Below are 21,444 nucleotides of genomic sequence, written 5' to 3'. Positions count from 1 at the left end.
ACTCTGTGGATACCTCAATATACCCGATGCATAAGGGGGGTAGTAAACCCCGAGGGCCCCAGGTGTACGACGATACGGCAGCGTTGGTCACTGAGGCCCGTCCAGCGTAGTGTCAAACCAGGTAGAAGTTATCGATCTGCCCTATTAAAAGTGGCCCTGAGATAGACTTCTATGATGAGTGTGGAGCCTGGTTTCATAGCCATAAGCCCCAATTGGGAGTCCCGTACGCTGAACCTTAACTCTGCCTCCGCGTCTGAAACTAACATGTTACCCGAGTGATCCGGTATTTGGGAGACTCCTATCCCACGGAGATGCGGAGTGAACAAGATACCATTGTTCTTAACCTCGGAGACAGAACCATTTCCATTGAAAGAGATGCAAGGTGAGGTGAGGACCACGTTGATCAACCACGCAGGCTCCTTAGAGTCTGCCAGTGACACCCACTCATTCACGTCGCCTTTAAAATGCATGCCGTACAAGACGCCTTCCCCCGTCGAGCCGATCGAACCCCTCTGTGTCTCCTAGGTCGCTAAGCATGACATTGGGGCGATGACTGTTCATTGCTTATACTACTATCACAAGATAGTTTCCAACTGTCTTTCTGATAGTAGTTCAGGGGTGCACCTCACCCCCATGAAGTGTATGTTGTCGGGTAGGAATATCTTGGTGAGTGATATCGTGTCTTCCACGGTCACGGTGACCCCTGCAGACTGGTGTGGGAGTCGACACCCACCCGCACGCAAACAGTGCAAACGTGATACTGGTGTTGTTTGACCCACCGGAGTTTGATCCCCTTCACGACTTCGACTTCGTGCTGCGATGGTTCACATAGGTAGACTTGGATGACCAGCGTGGAATTCGCTGGTAGACTCTCCAGGATGTTGACCACGCCTTCGAATTCAGACACCACCTGCAACCCAACGTTTTGCACCCCCTGGCTTACTCAATAGGATGTGGGCTGCCATACTCAAAAGTGGGCTGATGACTACGCTACGCCTCTGCGTCGGGATGTAAGCCACGAGCAGGGTTCCGTTGTTCACGACTTTGTTTAGGTAGTTGTCTTTGTTCTCCGTGAACATGTAGGGGGAGCCGAGACTAATGTTGAGAAACCAGTCGACTTGAGAGGGCAACAATACCCACTTGTCGTCGTCGGTGAAGACGAGGGCATACTGCTAGTTTCGAGCAACGGCCGTGCTCTCGACATCTTCTAAGTCGAACAGTTTGTCGCCGAACCATGGGTTTACTGACCATCTATCATCACCGATGCGGACTAGGTCGAGCCGAGTGTTGAGGGCTGCTCCTGAGGTATCGACTATATCACCTAGGGTACTACCGGAGGGGACTTAAACGCGTTTGTAAATGCTGTTTTGAAGCTGTAAGGCGTACAGTTGACCCTCTACTGCGGAGTCGTTGAACCCGCGTGTGTCCCCGAGGTCGGAGATCCCTACATTGACGCAGTTTTTCAACCTCATTCCGCGCCCTTGTGCACTAGTCATCTTATGTGCAGCGTTATGCTGAGGTATCCTATATTCCAACACCAACTCTGGGATGGTGCCCCGAGTTAACCTCTTGTACTGCCGCGATGAAAACGACTCGGTTCTGCCGTCGTTGTACTTCTCCGTCTTCACCGGTACGGCTCTCAGCAGCGTTGAAGGGCATTCGGCCTGGATGTTGTCCTTTGTGCTCAGCTGATCGATATGAATGCACAGTTCGAGGTATGGGACTAGGTCGGGTAACTTCGTACCCGAGACGGTGGTTGTGGGTTTTATGTCGTCCGGCTGCAGCCCGAGTGTCCTCGCCAATGGCCGGCCGAGCCTCAAGGGGTGTATTCCGTTGTTGGTTAACACCACTGTGCCGTTTGAGTCGTTCATCTTGAGTTCAGGTTCCCACGGGGTCGAAGACTTCATCGCTTAGCGAGCACACGCTGTAGTAGCCATCGGTTATGTGGTTGCGGACACCACTGATGAACAGCTTGTTGTTGCTGTCGTTGATGTTGGTCCACCGCGGCAGGTAGGTGATATCGCAGAGTGTGACTTCGAGGTGACCGGACGTGTTATCGATCGCGTACAGCAGCTGAACGGCCTCACCGCTCGTTATCTCTGGAAGTGTCACATACATATTAGAGTATATATACCACTATATAATACTTTTAAAATGTACACCCCAGGAGTGTTTTACCCTAAGATGGACATAGACTTCACGAACATGAAGATCGTGGTCGACGTGGATGGGTTGTACTTCAGGGCCCAGTTCATCGATGTGTTCGACCAGTATAGGCTTTCGGTGACGAAGGTCAAGGCAGTCCACACTTGGTTCAACAACCCTATGCAGTTCTGGCAGAACCAAATTAACTTTGCCGTGTGGTGCGCTACAACGGGTCGCGGCTTGACGTTGACCGACACTCGGCGGGGCCCGCTGGGACGGTCTGTGTTCACGTTCTACGTGTACTACCAGGTCAGGCGTATCCTCAAAGAGATCAGCGCTCCGCTCCCACAGGACAAGGCATGGGACGCAGTAAACAACCCGTATGATCGACGGGCCTACAAACGCGTTTGCAATTAATTTGAACTAGACCCGAAGACGGATTGGCATTTGCCGGGGCCGAACCACGGGTTGGGTATTCCATATGATGAGGTGCGGCCCGTGAAAGAAGTCAGTGATGATCTACTTAAACGAGATGTACTACGCCAGGACTTTGCTTTGTCGAGTAATGAATGGCGAGATGACCGTATGAACTTTAAAGGTGGTGTTGCTTTCACCGTCCAGAAAGTGGAGCATCCCAAAGACTCCGTGAATGACTGGAAAAGGTTCATGCTTGACACGTCGAGAGGTCATCAGATTGAACGACTCGATTCGAACGTAGGTGTGGGCGATGGTGGGTACGCAGACGCAGACGCGTTCCAGCATCGTGGGCGTTGGGACTGCTTACGATGCGCAGGCACAGTTCGTGTCAAATGTTGCGGATGCTATTAATGCTCCAGTTGATCTACCGAGTGCCATCCAACGCTACCAAAATGTGTTGGAATATGCCCGGTCGAAAGTCGACTACGTGTTCGGGGTGGGCTTGTATATGGCTTCGAGTGACATGCAACTGAGAGTCAATAAAGTGGTGGACTACAACAACGAAATAGTCAACGCCACGGCTGACCAGAAGTTGGGTATCAACCCGGGTATCAACGTCTCAAACATCACGCCTACGGGCATAGTGGTATCAACCCCGGAGCCCAGGGTTAGACCCGCACCCCCACAGCCCCTACCACCACACCGGGTGGCTGAGAACAAGGAATACCTCGATAGTAAAACCACGCTAGTGGCCACTGGGATCGCGGTTGGGGTCTGCCTCATTTGGTTAAAAACTCCTTAGCCGCGACCACCAGCCTGGCCACGGCGACGATGGCTGCCCACGGGTTTTGACCGAGCCACGTGACAGTTTTAGCCAGCGTACTCAGTAGCCAGGAGACGATGCTACCCAGGATGCCGGGCAGGGCTTCGGCGGCTTTACCCGCGGTTTAGCCAGGGCCTCCCCGAGAGATTTCAGGTGTCTTCTCACCCAGTCACCCAGTCACGACCAGGGTTGATATGATGAAGCCCAATGCCGGAGAACGCTGGCGATGGTGATCCCTTGCTCTCGGAAGAGGATTCGGATCCTGTCAGCTAGCTTGGTGTCCTGGTAGAGGACTCGATCGATGGCTTCCCGCACGAGGCTGATCTGGGATCGAAGCTGTTCTTGGAAGGAGGACGCCGCTTCCAGACGGATCGACCTTTCCGCTTCCAGGTTGCGCAATCGTTCCCCGATGATGGCTTTCAGAGACTCGTCATCTACCTAGCTGAGTTTGGTCTTTTCACGGGCATTTTCATGTCATTTTAACCACCTTGAGCCATTAATTATATTAAACATATTTTTTTTTGTATATATAACAATGTCATACGGTAGGAAGCTAGACCCTTTCCGGAGATCAAGGCAGGTTCTGTGTGCCCCTCGACTTCGAGTTGCTCACTGGACATGTTCCGTTTTACCAGGCCGCACTGGGTGATAGACTTGAATACGAGCTCACGTTCAACGACTACAGCAAAGTCGTGCGTACGCCGAACGGTGATGTGGCCAGTTACACCATCGACAACATCTCTCTGGAGTTCGACATGGTCACTAGCCCGGAGCTGGCCCGGCACGTTCGAAACCAGTACTCGGGGAAGTTGGCCTGTGGCAGAGAACGATCAATCGGGACAAGAGGGACACGCTGTGGAACATCAACCTGAACGTGCCGGGGCGATCGATGAAAGGCATCTTGATTGTTCCTGTGGAGGATTACGATCCGTTCCGAAGGGACAGCGAGAAGTTTTCCAACCCCGAGATCACGAAGGTGGAAGTGACCATCGAGGGCGTGCCCAACCAGCTGTTCAGCGCTGGTATGAGGGCATACCAGCAGTGGGATGAGATAACGAAGCTACCGACCCGGCACCCACACGTCATCAAGGACCTGGATCTATCCTCCGTGCAGATCGGGGAATACCTGACCACCAAGTATGCGCTGTGGTTGGACATGCGATCCACGGACATGGATCAGTTGCATGGCAGCGGACGCCGCATCGACAACGGCATTGAGGGGATAACCGTCCAGATTGCCAAGAAGGCTCAACCCGCGGGCAAGTTGAAGTTATATCTGTACGTGATTATGGATGCGCAACTTAATATAGACAATGGGAGATTCGTGGAAGCCATCTATTGATTTACCCCGCGACCCGCACTGCGCCATAGTGTGCGGGCAGACGGGCTGTGGGAAGACCGTTTTCGTGTTGGATATGCTGGAGGGGTACTACCGGGACACCTTCGACAACATCGTTATCATGTGCCCTACTCTGCATATGAACAAGACGTACACGGAAAGACCTTGGGTGATGACGGACCCGGGAACACGCCTTCAGGACTGGCTGAAGGCTTACCATAAGAAATTCAAGGGGGAGTCGACGATGTTCATCCTAGACGACTGCAGCGCAAAAGAGATAACAAAAAAGAGAGACATGCTATCATACCTGGCCTTCTCCGGCCGGCACACTCAGCACAGCGTCTGGGTGCTGACGCAGAAGTTCAACTCGGTCCTGAAAGACCTCAGGGAACAGACGCGATGGGTAGCCTTATTCCACTGTGAGGACAGGGATTCGTTTGAGGTGTGCTTGAGAGAGAACGACATGATGAGCAAACTAGAATGGGAACGGGTGAAGAGGCAGCTAGCCGAGACAAGGCATGCTAAGCTCGTGCTCAAGACCGACCAACACGTGGTTTACCAAGTGCTTAGCAATGCTTAGCAATGGCTTAGCGATTTAAAGTTACAGTTCTATATGGCAGCTTGTGAAGTGCTCATCGTGTGCAACCTAACCTTCATCTCGCTGTGTTTCGAGTGTATTGGTTATTATATCATTAGAGTTAAGAATCGCTTGTTACGTTATAGGATGGAGTGCAACGAACTGCTCGAACAACCGTTGGTGGAGGGTGATAAGCGAGAGAAACTGCCTGATGATAAAATCGACGACAAGCGAGAGAAACTGGTGGCGCTGGCGGTCGGCGGCAAGGCCAAACAATACTATGGGGACTATGCCCCCCGATAATATTCAGAAACTACCCGCCGATGAGGTCGATAAGCTGTACGCGAGATACGAGTCCCGGCTCGGGGCCGAGATGACGAAGGGTTAGTCAACGCCCTGGCATTCTCCGTGAGCAATTACCTGTTCTCGAAGCTACGGGAGTCGAACGCGGCCAAGGTAAAAGCAGAACGGAAACGGCACGACATAGCCGCGGAGCAACTGCAAGCCGCGCAAGCTGAGTACGCGAAGAAACATATGCAGAGGCTCTATTACATTAACGAACAACTCGAGCGTGAGAACCATGCCGTTTGAACGTTCAAGAATGTCGACGACGCCACGAAAGAATACTACCTGCTGACCGGTAAACAGCTCGAACCCCTCGATGAGCCCACACTCTCCCAGTACTACGCACCTAGCATGGGGCTAAAGGACCGAGAACTGGGCTTCGTCGTGATAGGCCTAGCAGCGACTGCATTGATCGCAAAGCAATTAAACTAGGTACACATATGAGTTGTAGTAGGGTTTGATGTACCTTGGGCTGGGCACACTTGGAATTACTTTAATGGTGGACTAGCAGATGTGCATCACCACGGGGAGATAGATATGATTGTCGACGACTCATTGCAAATAATACAAAACACGCTACTACTCTGCGCATGTTCCGGGTGGGTCGAGGGTTTAATTGATGAGGCCTATCTAGATGTTTACTAAGGATTTTATGGCGCCTCCTTTTTTTGATGGTTGGAGGAGTTACCTCCCTTGCTGGTGACCCAATTAGATATTGTATACACTTGGGTATAACAATGCCTACTGTCCGAGAGCTCAGGCAGATTGCGAGAGAACAAGGTGTAGTGGGTAACTCTCGATTAAGGAAACCCCAGCTGTTTAGCTTACTAGGCATACAACCCCCTCCAACGGTGAAACAACTCAAACTCCAAGCTAAGCAGCTGGGGCTGGCGGGTTATTCCCGCCTGGGGAAAGCCGGGCTAGTTGCACTGTTGCACGCCCCCGTACAACGATCTCCCACGGTGAAACAACTCAAACTCCAAGCAAGAGAGCTGGGGCTGGCGGGTTATTCCCGTATGAGGAAACCCGAGCTCGTCGAACTGTTGCATCAGCAGAGAGTCGTCGATCTACAGTTCGTACGATATTGAACCATGAGCTGATGAAGGTGCCTATTAGTTTATCTGACACATCTGGTGCACTTCTCACAAGTGGTAACAAGTCCATCTTGTTTGATGTTCTTACAAAAAGTGTGTCCTGCCCTCAAGAAATCTCTATTAATGAGCCTTTGTGTCTAATCATAGATGGTCAAGCTGTAATCATGTCACTAGGAAAGCCTGGCAAAGCAAATACCTTTGGTGAATATGCTGATGAATTTGTGAAGTTCATTTTCTGGCAAGGTCAGACTTACAATCGAATTGATGTTACCTTTCATCGCTACAGGGACCTGTCAATCAAAGGAGGATCAAGAGTCAAACGTACAAAGAAATCAAGACGTCTAATAGAAGGCAGGGATGTTCCACTTCCAAACAAATGGACAGATTTTCTGGCATCAGCTGAAAACAAGACAGAACTGGCCTGTTTCCTGCCAAATGCTCTCATGGATGCAGCACCTCTTGAGAAAGTGGTCGTTGTCAGTGGTGGTTTTGCTTCAGAAACAGAATCCCAGAGTTCGGACCCTGCAATGGACATGACTTTGCTTGAAAGCAATCATGAGGAAGCCGATACCAGAATTATTCTTCATGCATGTCATACGGATGCACAGAACATTGTGGTGTTGGCCCGTGACACAGATGTATTAGTTTTGCTGCTGGCTCACTACGCAATAATGCCTTGCTCTCAGCTATGGCTAAAGGCTGGCACAATTAAAAAAACAAAATATGCCCCTGTGCATGAAATAAGAAAGGAACTTGGATTGGCTGATCACATCTATGAGACACTCCCTGCCTTTCATGCTCTGACTGGGTGTGACATAGTGTCTTATTTCGCTGGACACACAAAGAAAACTGGATGGGATACCTTCCTAAAACACATCAGTCTTTTCCTGGACCTTGGGAAGTCACCAAAGCCTTCAGAGCGGGTGTCGGGAGATGCTGAAAAGTTTATATGTCACATATATAAATCTGTTCTGTATAAATGCCGTGCAACAGAATCGTTGCCACCATCTAGTGATGCTGCAAAGTACCATATAGAACGAGCCAACTTTCAGTGTTTCATATGGAGAGAAGCCAGCAATCCAATGCCTGCTGTGCCCTTACCAACAGAATGTGGATGGCACCTTTCAGATGGAGAGCTTTCCCCTATTCTAACTTCACTCCCTCCAATCCCTAAGGCTTGCAAGGATTTAGTGCAATGCAAATGCACCAAAGGCTGCTCAACCAACAGTTGTTCTTGTCGGAGGTGGAGGGATCAGTTTTGCACTGAGGCTTGTAAGTGCAATGATCATGATGATGGACAAAAACCTTGTCGAAACAGAGCAAACTAGAATCTTGAATATTGCAACTTAGAATCTAGAATTGCAGCTTATATGGGCAGTTTTGTAGTCCAGTCAAAATGAAGTAAGAAATCCAACCTTTCTGTGCATTTGTAAATGAATGATGCAAGAAAAATGTAGACGTCAAAAGTCGCTCCCTTGGGGCGATATTTACAAAAATAGTAAATTCTTCTTTAAGATTTTCCTTGAAATCCAACTTTTTGAAATCCTGTTGTAACATTATTATTCAATATATTGTAAATTGAGTTAATTGTATGGATAGAGAATAATAAATGACACTTTTTAAAAAAAAAAATGAATTTTGTACTCATTGACCTTTGACCCAATTAGTGACCTAATTAGGCATTTTTGAGCTTAGCAAACAACAGATTCGTATTCAGCACTAAAAACTTCCCCAGAATACATGGTTTGCTTGTTTTACTCGAAAATGCCTCATGCATTCACATTTCTGAGAAATTTGACTAGTCTATTAACTGGACTGAAGATATCTGGCGAGCTTCATCCCAATGGGTCTTCAACCTTGCTTGCTTGTCAGGAGGTATATATATATATGTATTCTTCTTGGAGATTCCATTAGTCAACATTACTTGAACAGAGCTGAAACCCTCCGGGATATGTTCTACCCTACCTTTACAGAGTTGAATGGAGAGGGTTCCTGTGATCTTGAACAGAGCTGAAACCCTCCGGGATATGTTCTACCCTACCTTTACAGAATTGTATGGACAGGGTTCCTGTGATCTTGAACAGAGCTGAAACCCTCCGGGATATGTTGTACCCTACCTTTACAGAGTTGTATGGACAGGGTTCCTGTGATCTATATGTCCACAATGCCGGAGCTCACTTGGTGCAGTATGTGCGTATGTGGTGCCCAGTATGGTCATGGAGGTGCTTCCCAATCGAAGACGCCAATGTTATGCTACTACAAGCTGTCCATGGCACAGGAATAGTCCTCAAGCAAGTCATGCATTACAGACAAGTCTTGTATACATCAAACGGTTATGCTCCCAGGACGTAACACTTCCTGGAAAGTTTCCATCAAGGCTGACAAGTGCTCATGTGCCAGTGCCTCCAAGGAGTTCAAGCCAGGCGATATAGAGGCAAACATAATGAAAGAGCTTCAACATGTTCAAGTAGAAATCCTGGAAGATATCAGAAAGGTAGTCAGAGTGTTAATAGGTGTGAGAAGGTTTTATACAAAATGTTACTCACGAATGCAAGAAAGAGAACGTACCATTGTAATGTATGAAGAGAAAAGCTTTAAGAAAACTGGATCAGTCACTACTATTTATAAAGCAAAAAATATTGTTTATGTAGTTGTTGCTATTTTTTCAACTTGGTCAGGAGGGTGAAACATTTGCAAAGCATTTGATTCCCGTGGAAACAACCCCAATGCCTTTCAAACTTGTGGAACTAGATGTGCAAGAATAGTCACCATGCACAGGGCCTGGCGTGACCAGCCGATTGATTGAAATGGGCCCATTCAACCACCCGTCTAGGTGAAGTTAGGGCCGAAGTGGTGTGTTGGGCAATAGGAACACTGTTCCAGGCTCCTATGCCCTCAGCCACCAGAATCCCTTCCTCCACCGCAACCCACAGGAAACAGGTTGCCCAATTTGGTCTAAAGACCAGCAATGGGGTGCTGTGGACCAAATATACCCCCAGGTCCAATGGACGCGGTGTGGTCATTTATACTCTGAGGTGATTGCAATTTTTGGTGGGCTTAATGGGCACTTTAAACGACATGTTGGAACATGCAGTGAAGCAACTAATTCAATATTCGTTGAGTTTGAGTGAAATGAAACAATGTCAAAAACAGCGAAAAACAAGGGTCTGAAACCATGTACCATGATAGATTCAAATGCCCAAACACAACTTTCCATGCAGCTTTCCACCTACTGATCTGACAGGTTCACCAGTGTCAACCTAGATTGGACATACCTTATGTAACCATCCCAGTCTTTATCTCGATGCCTAGAAATTATCTCACTGATAATGCAGAGATGCAGGTTCCCTCAATCTGTCTGCGCAGCTGTGCGAGATCTTGGAGAATGTCACATTCCCTTGTCTAGGCCTATAGACAGTATACGTTTGTCCAGTGGAGGATAAGATGTGGACAAAGAGACACCACAGTCATCATTCCCATGGTTGTTGATTTTTGTATCATCCTGGTTTTCAACTTGATGGTAGAACAAAACCATCCTATTTTGAACAGGTTCATGTTATCCTTTCTCTTGGAAGACTTTCACACAATATATTCAAAGTGAACATGGTAATTAGTTTTATCTACTCTTTCATGCGAACCATGTCAACCTCCCACTCTCACAAAGGCTACATAACTCCAATATGCAAAGAAGCTGCTTTTTTATTAGACATGGCAGCAGCAGCTGGAGTATCTGAACTGCTAGCCTTGGTCTACTCTAACGTTACTTATAATAAAGACTGAACTTGACCCGATAGTATCTGACCTGGTGGATTGCCTTGACATATAGTATTCCCTGAAATTAGTGAGAAACATGTTTCGGCAAATATCTAATACATGTATGTAAAGAATAGAAGTTTTACATAAATGAATATGTTGAGATATGATTATCTTACATTCTAAGTGTCTTTTCAGTAACTTGTGATACATGACTGAATGCACCTATGTGCACTACGGATCAAAGTTTGTCAAAAATCGTATAACAATGTAACCTAATATTCAACCACTTTTTCTTCATATTCTCCTTTCTAAGTCTTTTCTGCCATATAGCTGGAAGATTGCTGAGTGCGGTGTTAAACTGAAATCACTCATTCTAAGTCTTGTAGGTTTATCTGTCCTTCATTAGTCCCCACACATTCTCATTAGGGTTAAGATTTGGACTGTCGTTGGACCAGTCTAAAAATTGAACATTTTGTCCGACAACCACTGTTTTGTGCAGCCCGCAGTTTATTTTGGATCGTGCTGGAGAATGTGTGAAATTTTGGGCTATGGTCTGGGCGTTAGTAGATAGATTTCATGGTATCTTTTGTCCAAATGTTCACACACTTCGGAAAAAGCCAGACAGAACTTTCATCAGAAAAATATGGTGTAAAATATTAGCCCCACACCAGTTTAAATGCCTTTCTTTTTGTGCATCTTTCATCCACCCAGTTAAGCCTTTGTAATTCTTGTCTAAGGGTTTCATTACATACCTGGGGACTTCCTCTATTAATCACCTCATTTCTGATATCATCAACGCTTTCCAAATTTCCCCTACTCACAAACTGACCAAGTTGCCGGCGCACTGTAGTACCTAACTTCCTTGGCCTCCCTGCCCGGACTGAATTTTCTTCAAAGTTCTGCGTACTTTAGACAGAGGAATGTCTTGTCTACCAGCTAACTTTTGTTGCATTTGTCACACCCCTTTCAAAATCATCTACAACCAGCTTTCTTTTCTCTTCTGCTGTCAAATCTGTCATGTCAACCAACGAAGCCGCATCCTACACCAGGGGAGATAAGACTTGATATAGTAAAGTTCATTCTTAAGCCTACAAGAGTTACCTTCCAAATTGAATACCTAACACAGTGGAAACCGCCTAAGTAAAGACCGCTTAACTAAACAGACCTGATAAGTAAACACTTTTCTTTGGTCCCGGCAACTTTCTTCATTAATTATCAGTCCAGTTAACTAAACTCGGATAAGTAAACAATACCGCTTAACTAAACGTCTTCTCACGGTCCCTGGAAGTAAATTACTTAACAAAAGAGACTGGATAACTAAATTAGCGATCACCACATAATCCGACATGAGGGGCAGTCGTGTCAGTCTCCAGTCAAACAAACATCCTACTTACAGCTCGCTGGCGTCATGCAGTTAACAATACACTGCCAGCCCTGATAAGTTGTTCATTGTTACATATGCATACATATACATGCATATGGTTGTCATTTGCAGGTTTTTATAAGTTTGGATAAGTAAAATACCTGATAAGTAAACAATTTTGGCGAGTCCCTTGAAATTTTACTTATCAGGTTTCCACTGTACATAATATAACACCTATTTTAAAATTCATGGTATGTTATCACTTTCAGGTGAATATGGTGCTGATGGTGCCCAGGAGAGTCACTCAACCTGTGCATCCTCGATGCCATCATATCAATTTCAAGTCAACACTGACGTGTTTTTTGAGGGTGTGTCCATTTTGAAGTCTTTGATGTTAAAAAGAATCTTTTAAACCTGGAGTGTATAATAATATCATAATAAAGAATGCAGCAGTACCTCTTAAATGACAACAACGCTCATGGATACATCCCTTTCATTGCCTTATTTTCTGAAACTTGTTTCTAATCCACAGGTTTAAGTTTAATTAAACATTTAGACATCCATCATCTTGTGTTGTCTTCTTGCTAGTGGTCTTCCCAATCTCTATCCGTTGGAATTATGGGAAATCTAAAGGCAGCAAATAGATTTCGACTTCCCCTTTGAGTGCAAATAATTGTTTACTTTCACGTTAGCTTATGTCCTCTCAAGATCATCATGGCCAGTTTTGAGGATATGTGGAGGCACCATGTTCCTTCATGTCCTAATTCAATTACTGTCACAATCTATCGCCGAATGCATTCGAATAGCATGCCCTGGAATAAAGAAGGGTCCGGATTAGAAGATGGCCAAGAAGTATCCCCTTACACGTGCCATGATCACAGATGATTTGGATATAGCAACTGACATTCAGATGGACTCAGGGGAGCATGACGTCCTCCTTGTCTGTTCTGATCCGATCACACCTGCAACTCCAGAACTGAATACATCATGGAGGATGTATTATCAGCTGCCATGAAACCTTTCGGTGAGCTTATGCCAAACTGACAGTCATTGCTGAGAGATGGTTCATGACGTCCACCCCTTGCAAGATGATAGAAACCAAGTCCAAGGCATGGATCTCATGGCAGGCCACGCCTGCACACTGACTGGTTTGCGAAACAGCAGATGCAGCTATTCAACAATAGGAGCTGTTACCTCCTTTTAGGCTGTTGTCGAGTTGAAACTCGGACCTCAGACTTTCAGGTACTTCTGGTTCTCAAGAATGATTCAATGGAACTCATCCTCTACTGGAAACACCTTAGATGACCACCTAAATTTCGGATGTAGTCCATAAGGGACTCTATGGTTTGCATAGGATCTACACATACATATCCATCTTGACTCTCAGAAATATCTATGCTTTGCTGTCAACGGGAGACCATTCCAGTTCAGAGTCCTCCCATTTGAAATATCAGTGGCTCCATGGCTATTCACGATGATACTGGTCTGGTACTTCCGTTTTTACATCACATCATGCCAGAATGATTTCCTGTCTTCAAATGTTGATGTAGATTACTCTTTAGACGACTCCCTATATCTGAGATATTTCCTTACGAATTTAGGGTTCTTAGGGCATAAAAAATCAGAAGTTCACCCAAACTAGATACAGAAGTATATAGGGGCCATATTTGACACTCAGCAAGGTATTGTTTACCCCTCTTTTGAATGCTATCAGGATGTCCAAACCAGGATATCAAAGTTTGAGAAATCTCCTCACACTCTACAGCAATGGATGACACAATAGGAGCGCTCACATCCATGCAGGATCTAACATTCAGAGGTTGCCTGCATCTCAGATTCATTCAGAATTTAATTAATCAACAGAAACAGCAGGACGTGTAATACCCATGGATCTAGTGGTCAAGGACCTCGGATGGTAGAAGAATCCCGATGACATTATACACGGGACTCCAGTCAGGATACCATTACCAGATTTCTTTTTCGGATGCTTTACTCACAGGAAGGGGAGCTCACCAAGGAGACAAGGGGGCATCAGGTCTTTGGGAGGTAGATTCATCAGTTCATCAACATCCAGCCATCCAGCACTAGGCATAATCCTCAGGACTCATTCCACATGACAACTTCTCTACTTGAAGACTAACCATTACATCTTCCCTAGTGGCCATTGCCTCTCAGACCCGTGAACGTCCGGGTTAGAATATTGGCCTTCAGTAACCCAAACTTGTCGTAAGAGGTGACTAACGGGATCGGGTGGTCAGGCTCACTGACTTAGTTGACACATGTCATCGATTCCCAATTGCGCAAGATCAATGCTCATGCTGTTGATCACTGGATTGTCTGGTCCAGACTCTATTATTTACAGACCACCGCCATATAGCTGAAATATTGCTGAGTGCGGTGTTAAACTAAACTCACTCACTCACTCACTCACTTGCTTCTCAGACAGATAAAAAAACCCATTAAGCTAGCCACCTACCTAAGGATCACTCCGTCCACATGAGGTAAGAGCCATTGCATTATCCTTAGCCTCATGGAAGACAGTCTCAAATGAACAGATCATGTCAGCTTGGCAGTAGGCATCCTCGAACACATTCACAACATTTTACCTGAGGGATGTGACCCAAGTCATGCAGGGATTGCGGTCCCAAATTATTGCCCAGCCTTTCCATACCACCTCGCCTTCATCTGCGGAGAAAAAAGGGAGGGGGATGGCAGAAAGCTTTTTACTTTTACTTGATTGAGGTAGATCACTTGCACAATTACAAGCCAAACATGTTTGTCACTTTGAGATGAAGGAAAGATGAAGAAATAAGTCATCACTGAAGTTGAATCTACATTAAGATTGGACCTGAGGTTGATTGATGTGATCCTGGAAGCTTCTGTTGCTGTATATAGTTGAGTCTAATGCCTCAAATGTTAGACCATGACTAAATTAATGTCAGTGGGTTATATCCAATCAGGGGTGCATCTTTGTTTTCATTAAATGGACGAGATAATACCATTATCAGAAGTATTGTTTACGGGAAATTACAACATAGTCGACCAAGACATAAATACAACAGCAAGAAATGTTCCCGAGTGTTATCAAAACAATGGCTGTCTTCCTAATGTAATTGGGGGTACTCTGGGCACACCAAGCCTATGTAGGATTCAGCTATCAAGTGTTAGAGGGATGTATTCATACGAATTTTGAGGCATTATCAACAATGATGATACTTCTTAGAATACTACCTCAAACACGCCCGTCCTTTCCCCGAATCTCAGACTACCTTCCTTGAGGTAAAAATATGAGGTTCCTGTGAGCACATCAACACTTGGGAAGACCACCAGGAAGTAAGACAAAAACAAGGTGATATTAAAATATGTTAATCAAGTTTAACTTTGGATCAGACTCAAGTTTCAGGAATTAAGTATTCGAAGAATTATTATCATTGTTGATAATATTTGAAATGTAGTCCTATTGCTGCCAATTGTGAAACCTTAAAATATAACCTACTCAGTCTACATTCAAAGATAACGACTGTTCCTGCATTAATGTGAGATTCTCTAATAGCATATAATGCCTTGTATCTTTTTTTTTTTGACAGAAGAGAACTTCATTGACCAGACAATGTTACTGTCGTATGCACGTCAGGTTGCTCTTGGGATGGTAAGTGAGGGAATGCGTGAGCAAGTTGTAGTTTTACGCAACTTTTAGCAATAATCCAGCAATATCACTGCGGGGGACACCGGAAATGGGCTTCACACATTGTACCCAATGTGGGGAATTGAACCGGGTCTTCGTCATGACGAGCAAACACTTTAACCACTAGGCTACCTCGCCGCTCCGTGATGGTAAGTGGTTTATATATATAATACTGTTAAATGAAAGATGTTCATTTCTCACCTTTAAATGATTATATTATGACAAGGATGTTCCTAAGTCATATATTCATAAATTAGAGTATAGTATCATAAGTCGCACATAATGCAAATATTTTATATTGGCTTGAAGTATGATAGCAATATGATGGCCTACCTTCAGAATTCAGCACAACAAACTTTACAAACACGTCACAATACCATGTGAAGAAAGTTGTGAAATTTTGTTGTGAAAAACACTGGCATAGAAATGCTCCTCTCAGTGACCTGTCATCTCTAATTATTATCACCAGCGATGTTGGTGTTTGCCATTAGGTGTTTCACATTCTACAGGAAGTGGCAATTTATGGAAGCTCTTATAATTTAGATATATTCAATATCAAATATTTTACTAATATTTTATGGGACTTAAATGGATTATAAACGGGAGCTAATAGACCTTTACTGCTCTATCTACCGTGGCACATTTTTGTGAATAAATCAGTTCTTTAGCCTCTGGTGTTGCTATGTGAATGACAAGAAAGACAAATGCTTGGGTTGAAGGAGGTTGTTCCCAATTTCTGTGTAAAGGATGGGAGCTGAAGCTTTAGCTTTTGTTGGCTATTACTTTTAATTTTGCAGTTTCATCTGTAACATTTTCCCCCAAAGCATCAAAAGAATATGATGAAATAATTTGTGGTTGAAAATTTTGGCTACTAGACAGTCTTGGATCTTTCATTTAGCCACTTTCACATACTTCGTGCCACATGTATTTGTTCAGTAGTGATTCAAAAGCCGACTCACCCACCAGACGTTACCAGCCATGCTTATTCCTTCGCATGGTCCATGTTATACTTAGAGTGCTCCCCTGCAACACTTTCCTGTCCAAAAATCACCGACACATTCTTTAAAAGCATTTCATTCATGTGTACCACGAATTTGGCATATGATGCCTGGCATCTTCTTCCGTTTCAGTTTGTGCCATATCGGGTCATTCCACACCACTCGGTATCTTGTAGATTATGAAATGGGACATTTTACGGATTATTTCCCAATTTGAAAGTTAACCAGAAATCATTCCGTAAAAGAACTGGGTATGACACCAACAAACAACAAAACTGTGATGTAATTATCAGTTGTATTATAAAATAAAATAAAATAAATACATCTAAAGCAATGCAGAAGTATCACTTTGGCAGCACAAATTAGACTCAAAGATAATATACAAGAGCCGTGATTATAATAATAAAGATGGTGATGGTAATATTTATCTCCCAGGAAACGAACGAATGAATGCTTTACACAGCATCAGCGGCTAGGCTGGTCTTGATAAATCTTGAGATGTAATGTGAGACGAGAAGCATGCATTAACTCTCCTTATATACCAAAAACTACCAGATCTTTCTACACTGCTATGCTCTCAGTGTCCCTGGAGATGCCTATAGGATTGTGGTGATTATTATGCAAGTCTAAATATATCACATCACTGCCCCTCACTGGATTTTATACATACACTGTATTACACTTTAAATGTTGTTACACAATGAATAACACTGCAACATAACATAATTATGATTGTGCCAAATGGCATTGACATCTTTCATGAAGTGTCCTTAGATTAAATCACGAGACACCAACTTTACCTGTAACATTTGTAATTGGTTGTGACCTATTTGATTCTTTCCATTTATTTCTGTAATGTCACAGGCATGACTAGATAAATTTACACATAATGCAACAGTGTGAACATGGCCCAGTTGGCAGCTGTCAGGCTAACAATCCTGATGTTGTGGGTACACATCTGATGGATCCGCACTAAACTGGCTGCATGCCTTAGTGACGTGAGAACTTTGTGACACAAGAAGGTGCTGTATTTTAAAGGTGCTCCCAGAAGGTATCCAAATGAAAGTTATATTGGAGCATCTTCCGAGTGCAGCAACACAACTTTGTGTGAATATGATCTCTGCTGTATAACACGTCGCTAAGACAAGCAACCAGTTTTGTGTGAATCCATTAGCCCACCAGTGACTGAGCTATGTCCAGACTGTTACACCCTGTGTAAATTAATCAAGTAATGCCTAAGACCCAACATAACTAAACAGAAAAAGTCGCATAGCTCATTGACAATTATAAAGGTTAGGGGTAAAGATGGTCTCTCCTGACTTATGAATGATCCTGATTTTGAACACTTGTTCTATTCTGTCATCCACTACGTAGAATGAATTATGTTATGTGTTTACTAACCAGGAATCAGCCAGTAAAAGAATTAAGTATGAAACCAATAATAAAGAAATGAGATGTAATTAACAATTGTATTCTAAAATTAACTAAGTTTACAAATTATTCTACCATGGCTAAGTGAAATGCTCGAATTTGATTAGTCAATCAATAAATCGGCACTTCACTGCCGCACTGCTTCAATTTGACCACCAATATGGCTACTATCAACACAACAGACATGTAAATGCTATAAAACATTTATTATGACTCGAAAAATACAAATGTATGATTTTTCCTCCACAATTATTAGAGAAACTCACTATCATATTATATTACCTTCTATATTAAAAATATTCAAACTCAATTACAGTAAACAGGCCCCAAAAAAACAAACAATATCTAACTTGTAAATCCAAAAGCCTTGTTAAAATACATCTCTATCTATACAAATTTACAGCAAAATGGTAGTACAAATTTGCCTACCTGGTAAATGATATATATGTTTCCGTTTAGAATGTGAAATTTGCAAGATAACGGTCAGGCAAACACCAAATTTATATACTCCAACATGTCCTGTTGCATCGTTCAAAAAATACATGTCAAAATTTGAACCACCAGAATTCTGCTGTCTCAGCCTCTCTGCCAGCTTCCCCGCAAGGCTGTCACTGCTGGTGATCTATGTTCGTACACTTTGACAAAAAGCTTGGCCATAATCCAGTCCCAAATGATGAAAACAATGTTCCAAGGAATCCAAAGTTAGTGGCATGTACACAAAGCAGCATTGTCACTCTTTCGTCGCATGCAGGGGTGGAGTCACGTACGTAAAATCATGATCGACACTCGCCGGTCATAAAAATCAACAGTCTTTGGCGAGTTACAGGTCGTAGGTCGATCAGAAAAGGATCTATTCTTCGATTCTGCAGGGTTCAGATTCGACAGTCAGTGAAGTATTTTCCACAGTCATTTCAAATTTCAACCTTTCTCAAAATGTAAACACTGGTTCGTCCGCCATTTCAAACTGTTGCGCTGTCAGCTACTACTTCCAAGAAAATAAGTAGGTCAGACGATTCCATTATTGTGTGACCAGTGGGGTAGAGTAACACGGCACACAAAACAATAGGCTGGTTTCGGTATTTTGATGTTGGGATTATATAAACCAAGCTCTTAGGTATCACATTATTGCCTTGAATAAACAGTAGTTTCTTTTGTTTGGACAGAATATTTTTTAAGGGGCAGTGTGAAAAAAGATACGAACGGCACTTACCACCCCCTTCACAGACAATTTCAAATCGCCTCTCGTCCCATGCCGGATTATGCAGTGTCTTCCGCAGAACGAAGAAGTTCGATTTTAAGTCGGTAATGGTAGAATAGAGATGAACGTACTGTGTTTGGAAATTAGGTGAATGTTGGATCGAATTGATAGTCGCTAAATTAATCATTTGAAACCTCATGCTACACATTTGGCTTCAAATAAAATTTAGAGACTATCTATTCGGTCTTACATTCATCTAATTTCCAAACACAGCACGTTTATCTCCTAAATACAAACCCCTCCATGCGTACTACAGAGGTACAGTTCAAGGGCAATATAATACAAAAGCTGTGATCATAGCAATAAAGAGAGAGCTGGTAATATTCATGGCAACAGTAATCCAACTTTTAAGAAAGGCAGAGTACAGTGGGTAATACTGGGTACACTGATCATGACCCACTATACTGGTGTTCTTGTCACTTGAGATGTAATTGGGGAGATGAGATGCATAAGAAAAAGACTCCAGAATAGTCTCCAAAACCCTGGTTCAGAATATAATAGAAAGGCCCATAGGGTTGTAATCCTCTGTAGTATCTTCCAGAACTGTCTAAATACATCATACTACTGCCCTTCACTGACTTGCACATGTACAATGCTTTCAGCTTGTAAGTGTGTCCAGTATATTTCTTTTGCAACAAATTTTCACAGATTATGTCATAAGGTATTGTGATATGATTGTAGTGCTAAATTCTTAAGGTTTTATGTTGAACAGATTCAACAGGTCATGATCTGTATCATGTCAAAATTCCATGAATGTAGACATTTGATTGAATATTCAAGACGTAGTCTGAAAACATTGTGTTTGTGGAGTAAAGAACTTTTTATGATTAATGATTATAGCAGTCACAATTCTTACGAATACATCCCTCTACCACTTGATGGCCTTAATTCCTGAAACTTGTTTCTGATCCACAGGTTTCATTTGAATAAAAACATTTTAAGCCCATGATCTTGTTTTGTCCTTCTTCCTTGAGTTCTTCCCAAACGCTATCTGTTGGAGTTATCTCCCCTTGACGTGCAAGTGGGAACCTTATGATTTTTCCTGTGGCTCACATGAACACATGTGTCTACTTGTTCTCTGTTAAATTTCCCAGGCTTAACATTTCTGTTTCACTTTAAGTATAAACAATATATTTCAGCTTCACCTTCCGGCTACAAAACTTGTTTTATTCACAAAATGGTTATGTCCGCTCACGATCCTGGCCAGTGTTGGGAATTAGTGCAGATGCCATTTTCCTTCGTTTCCCAGTGCGATCTTTGTTGCTCTCAATCGCCTGCAGCATTCGAAAAGTATGCCATAGTGATAAAGAAAGATCAGTGATAAAGAAAGGAGATGGCTAAGAAGCGTCCCCTTACTCCTGCTATCATTACTGACGATCTGGAGATATCAACCGACATTCAGATTCATTCTTGATGCATGACCTTCTCCCCTTGTCAGCTGATATAGTGAGTGAGTTAAAATTTATCATCACATTGGCAATATTTCAGCCATATCGTGATGAGAACAATTCATTTTATACATAGTAATTAATAGTAAATTGTAAAAACCTGTCAACTAAGGACAGTAAAATAACTAGATAATCACAGATTCAAATTTAATACTAGTAATTAGATCTAAAACAGTTTAACTATAGATGACAATACAATATAAAAACAGGCTATATATTGCCAACAACTGAAGGTAGATCACCATACTAGGGACCATGGGGACTTACAGTACATTTGCTTCCTGCATGGACCCTAGCTGGATTTACACCATCCCTTCAGCTATTAGCAATTTTAGATAATCTAGCCACAAATTAAACGAACATATATTCTACAATTAAAAAAGGGGAGAGTTTAAATTTACTTTGAATGTTTTAGGACTTATGTATGCTCTCCGGAGGACAACCATTTTACAGTACTTTAATCCCCCCTTGAGGATACAGCCACTAACACATCTGATATAGACCAAGTCCAAGGCATGGATTTCATGGCCGGCTACACACGGACAGCACCAGCCATAAGGATAGGAAAGGAGCTGTTATCACACTTAGGGAGCACCCTGTTACTACCAGCCGCACATTCTGCACAGGACGTACAGATCATACAGATCGCAGGAGCAGTACTATCAGCTCGGAAAGCAGAGATTGCTCTCACCATAAAGCAATACACAGCACAGGATACACAGATACCTTGGATCGTACCATGACAGATACTGCTACCTCATCTAA

At 43.6% G+C, this 21,444-nt stretch overlaps 1 protein-coding gene across 1 annotated transcript in view; it reads left to right on the top strand.

Moving 5' to 3' along the window:
• The window catches only part of LOC124272352 (vascular endothelial growth factor receptor kdr-like), a 462,777-nt gene that overhangs the window by 303,066 nt on the left and 138,267 nt on the right, over window positions 1-21,444 (top strand). The window contains exons 17-18 of the mRNA XM_046707526.1: window positions 12,129-12,227; window positions 15,447-15,508. Of these exons, the coding sequence (XP_046563482.1) occupies window positions 12,129-12,227; window positions 15,447-15,508 (161 nt within the window). The remainder of the gene's footprint in view (window positions 1-12,128; window positions 12,228-15,446; window positions 15,509-21,444) is intronic.

This window comes from Haliotis rubra, unplaced genomic scaffold, assembly GCF_003918875.1.
Source record: "Haliotis rubra isolate DU_JTF1 unplaced genomic scaffold, ASM391887v1 Scf169, whole genome shotgun sequence".
Classification (NCBI taxonomy): Eukaryota; Metazoa; Mollusca; class Gastropoda; order Lepetellida; family Haliotidae; genus Haliotis; species Haliotis rubra.
This window is presented reverse-complemented; position numbering and strand designations above follow the sequence as displayed.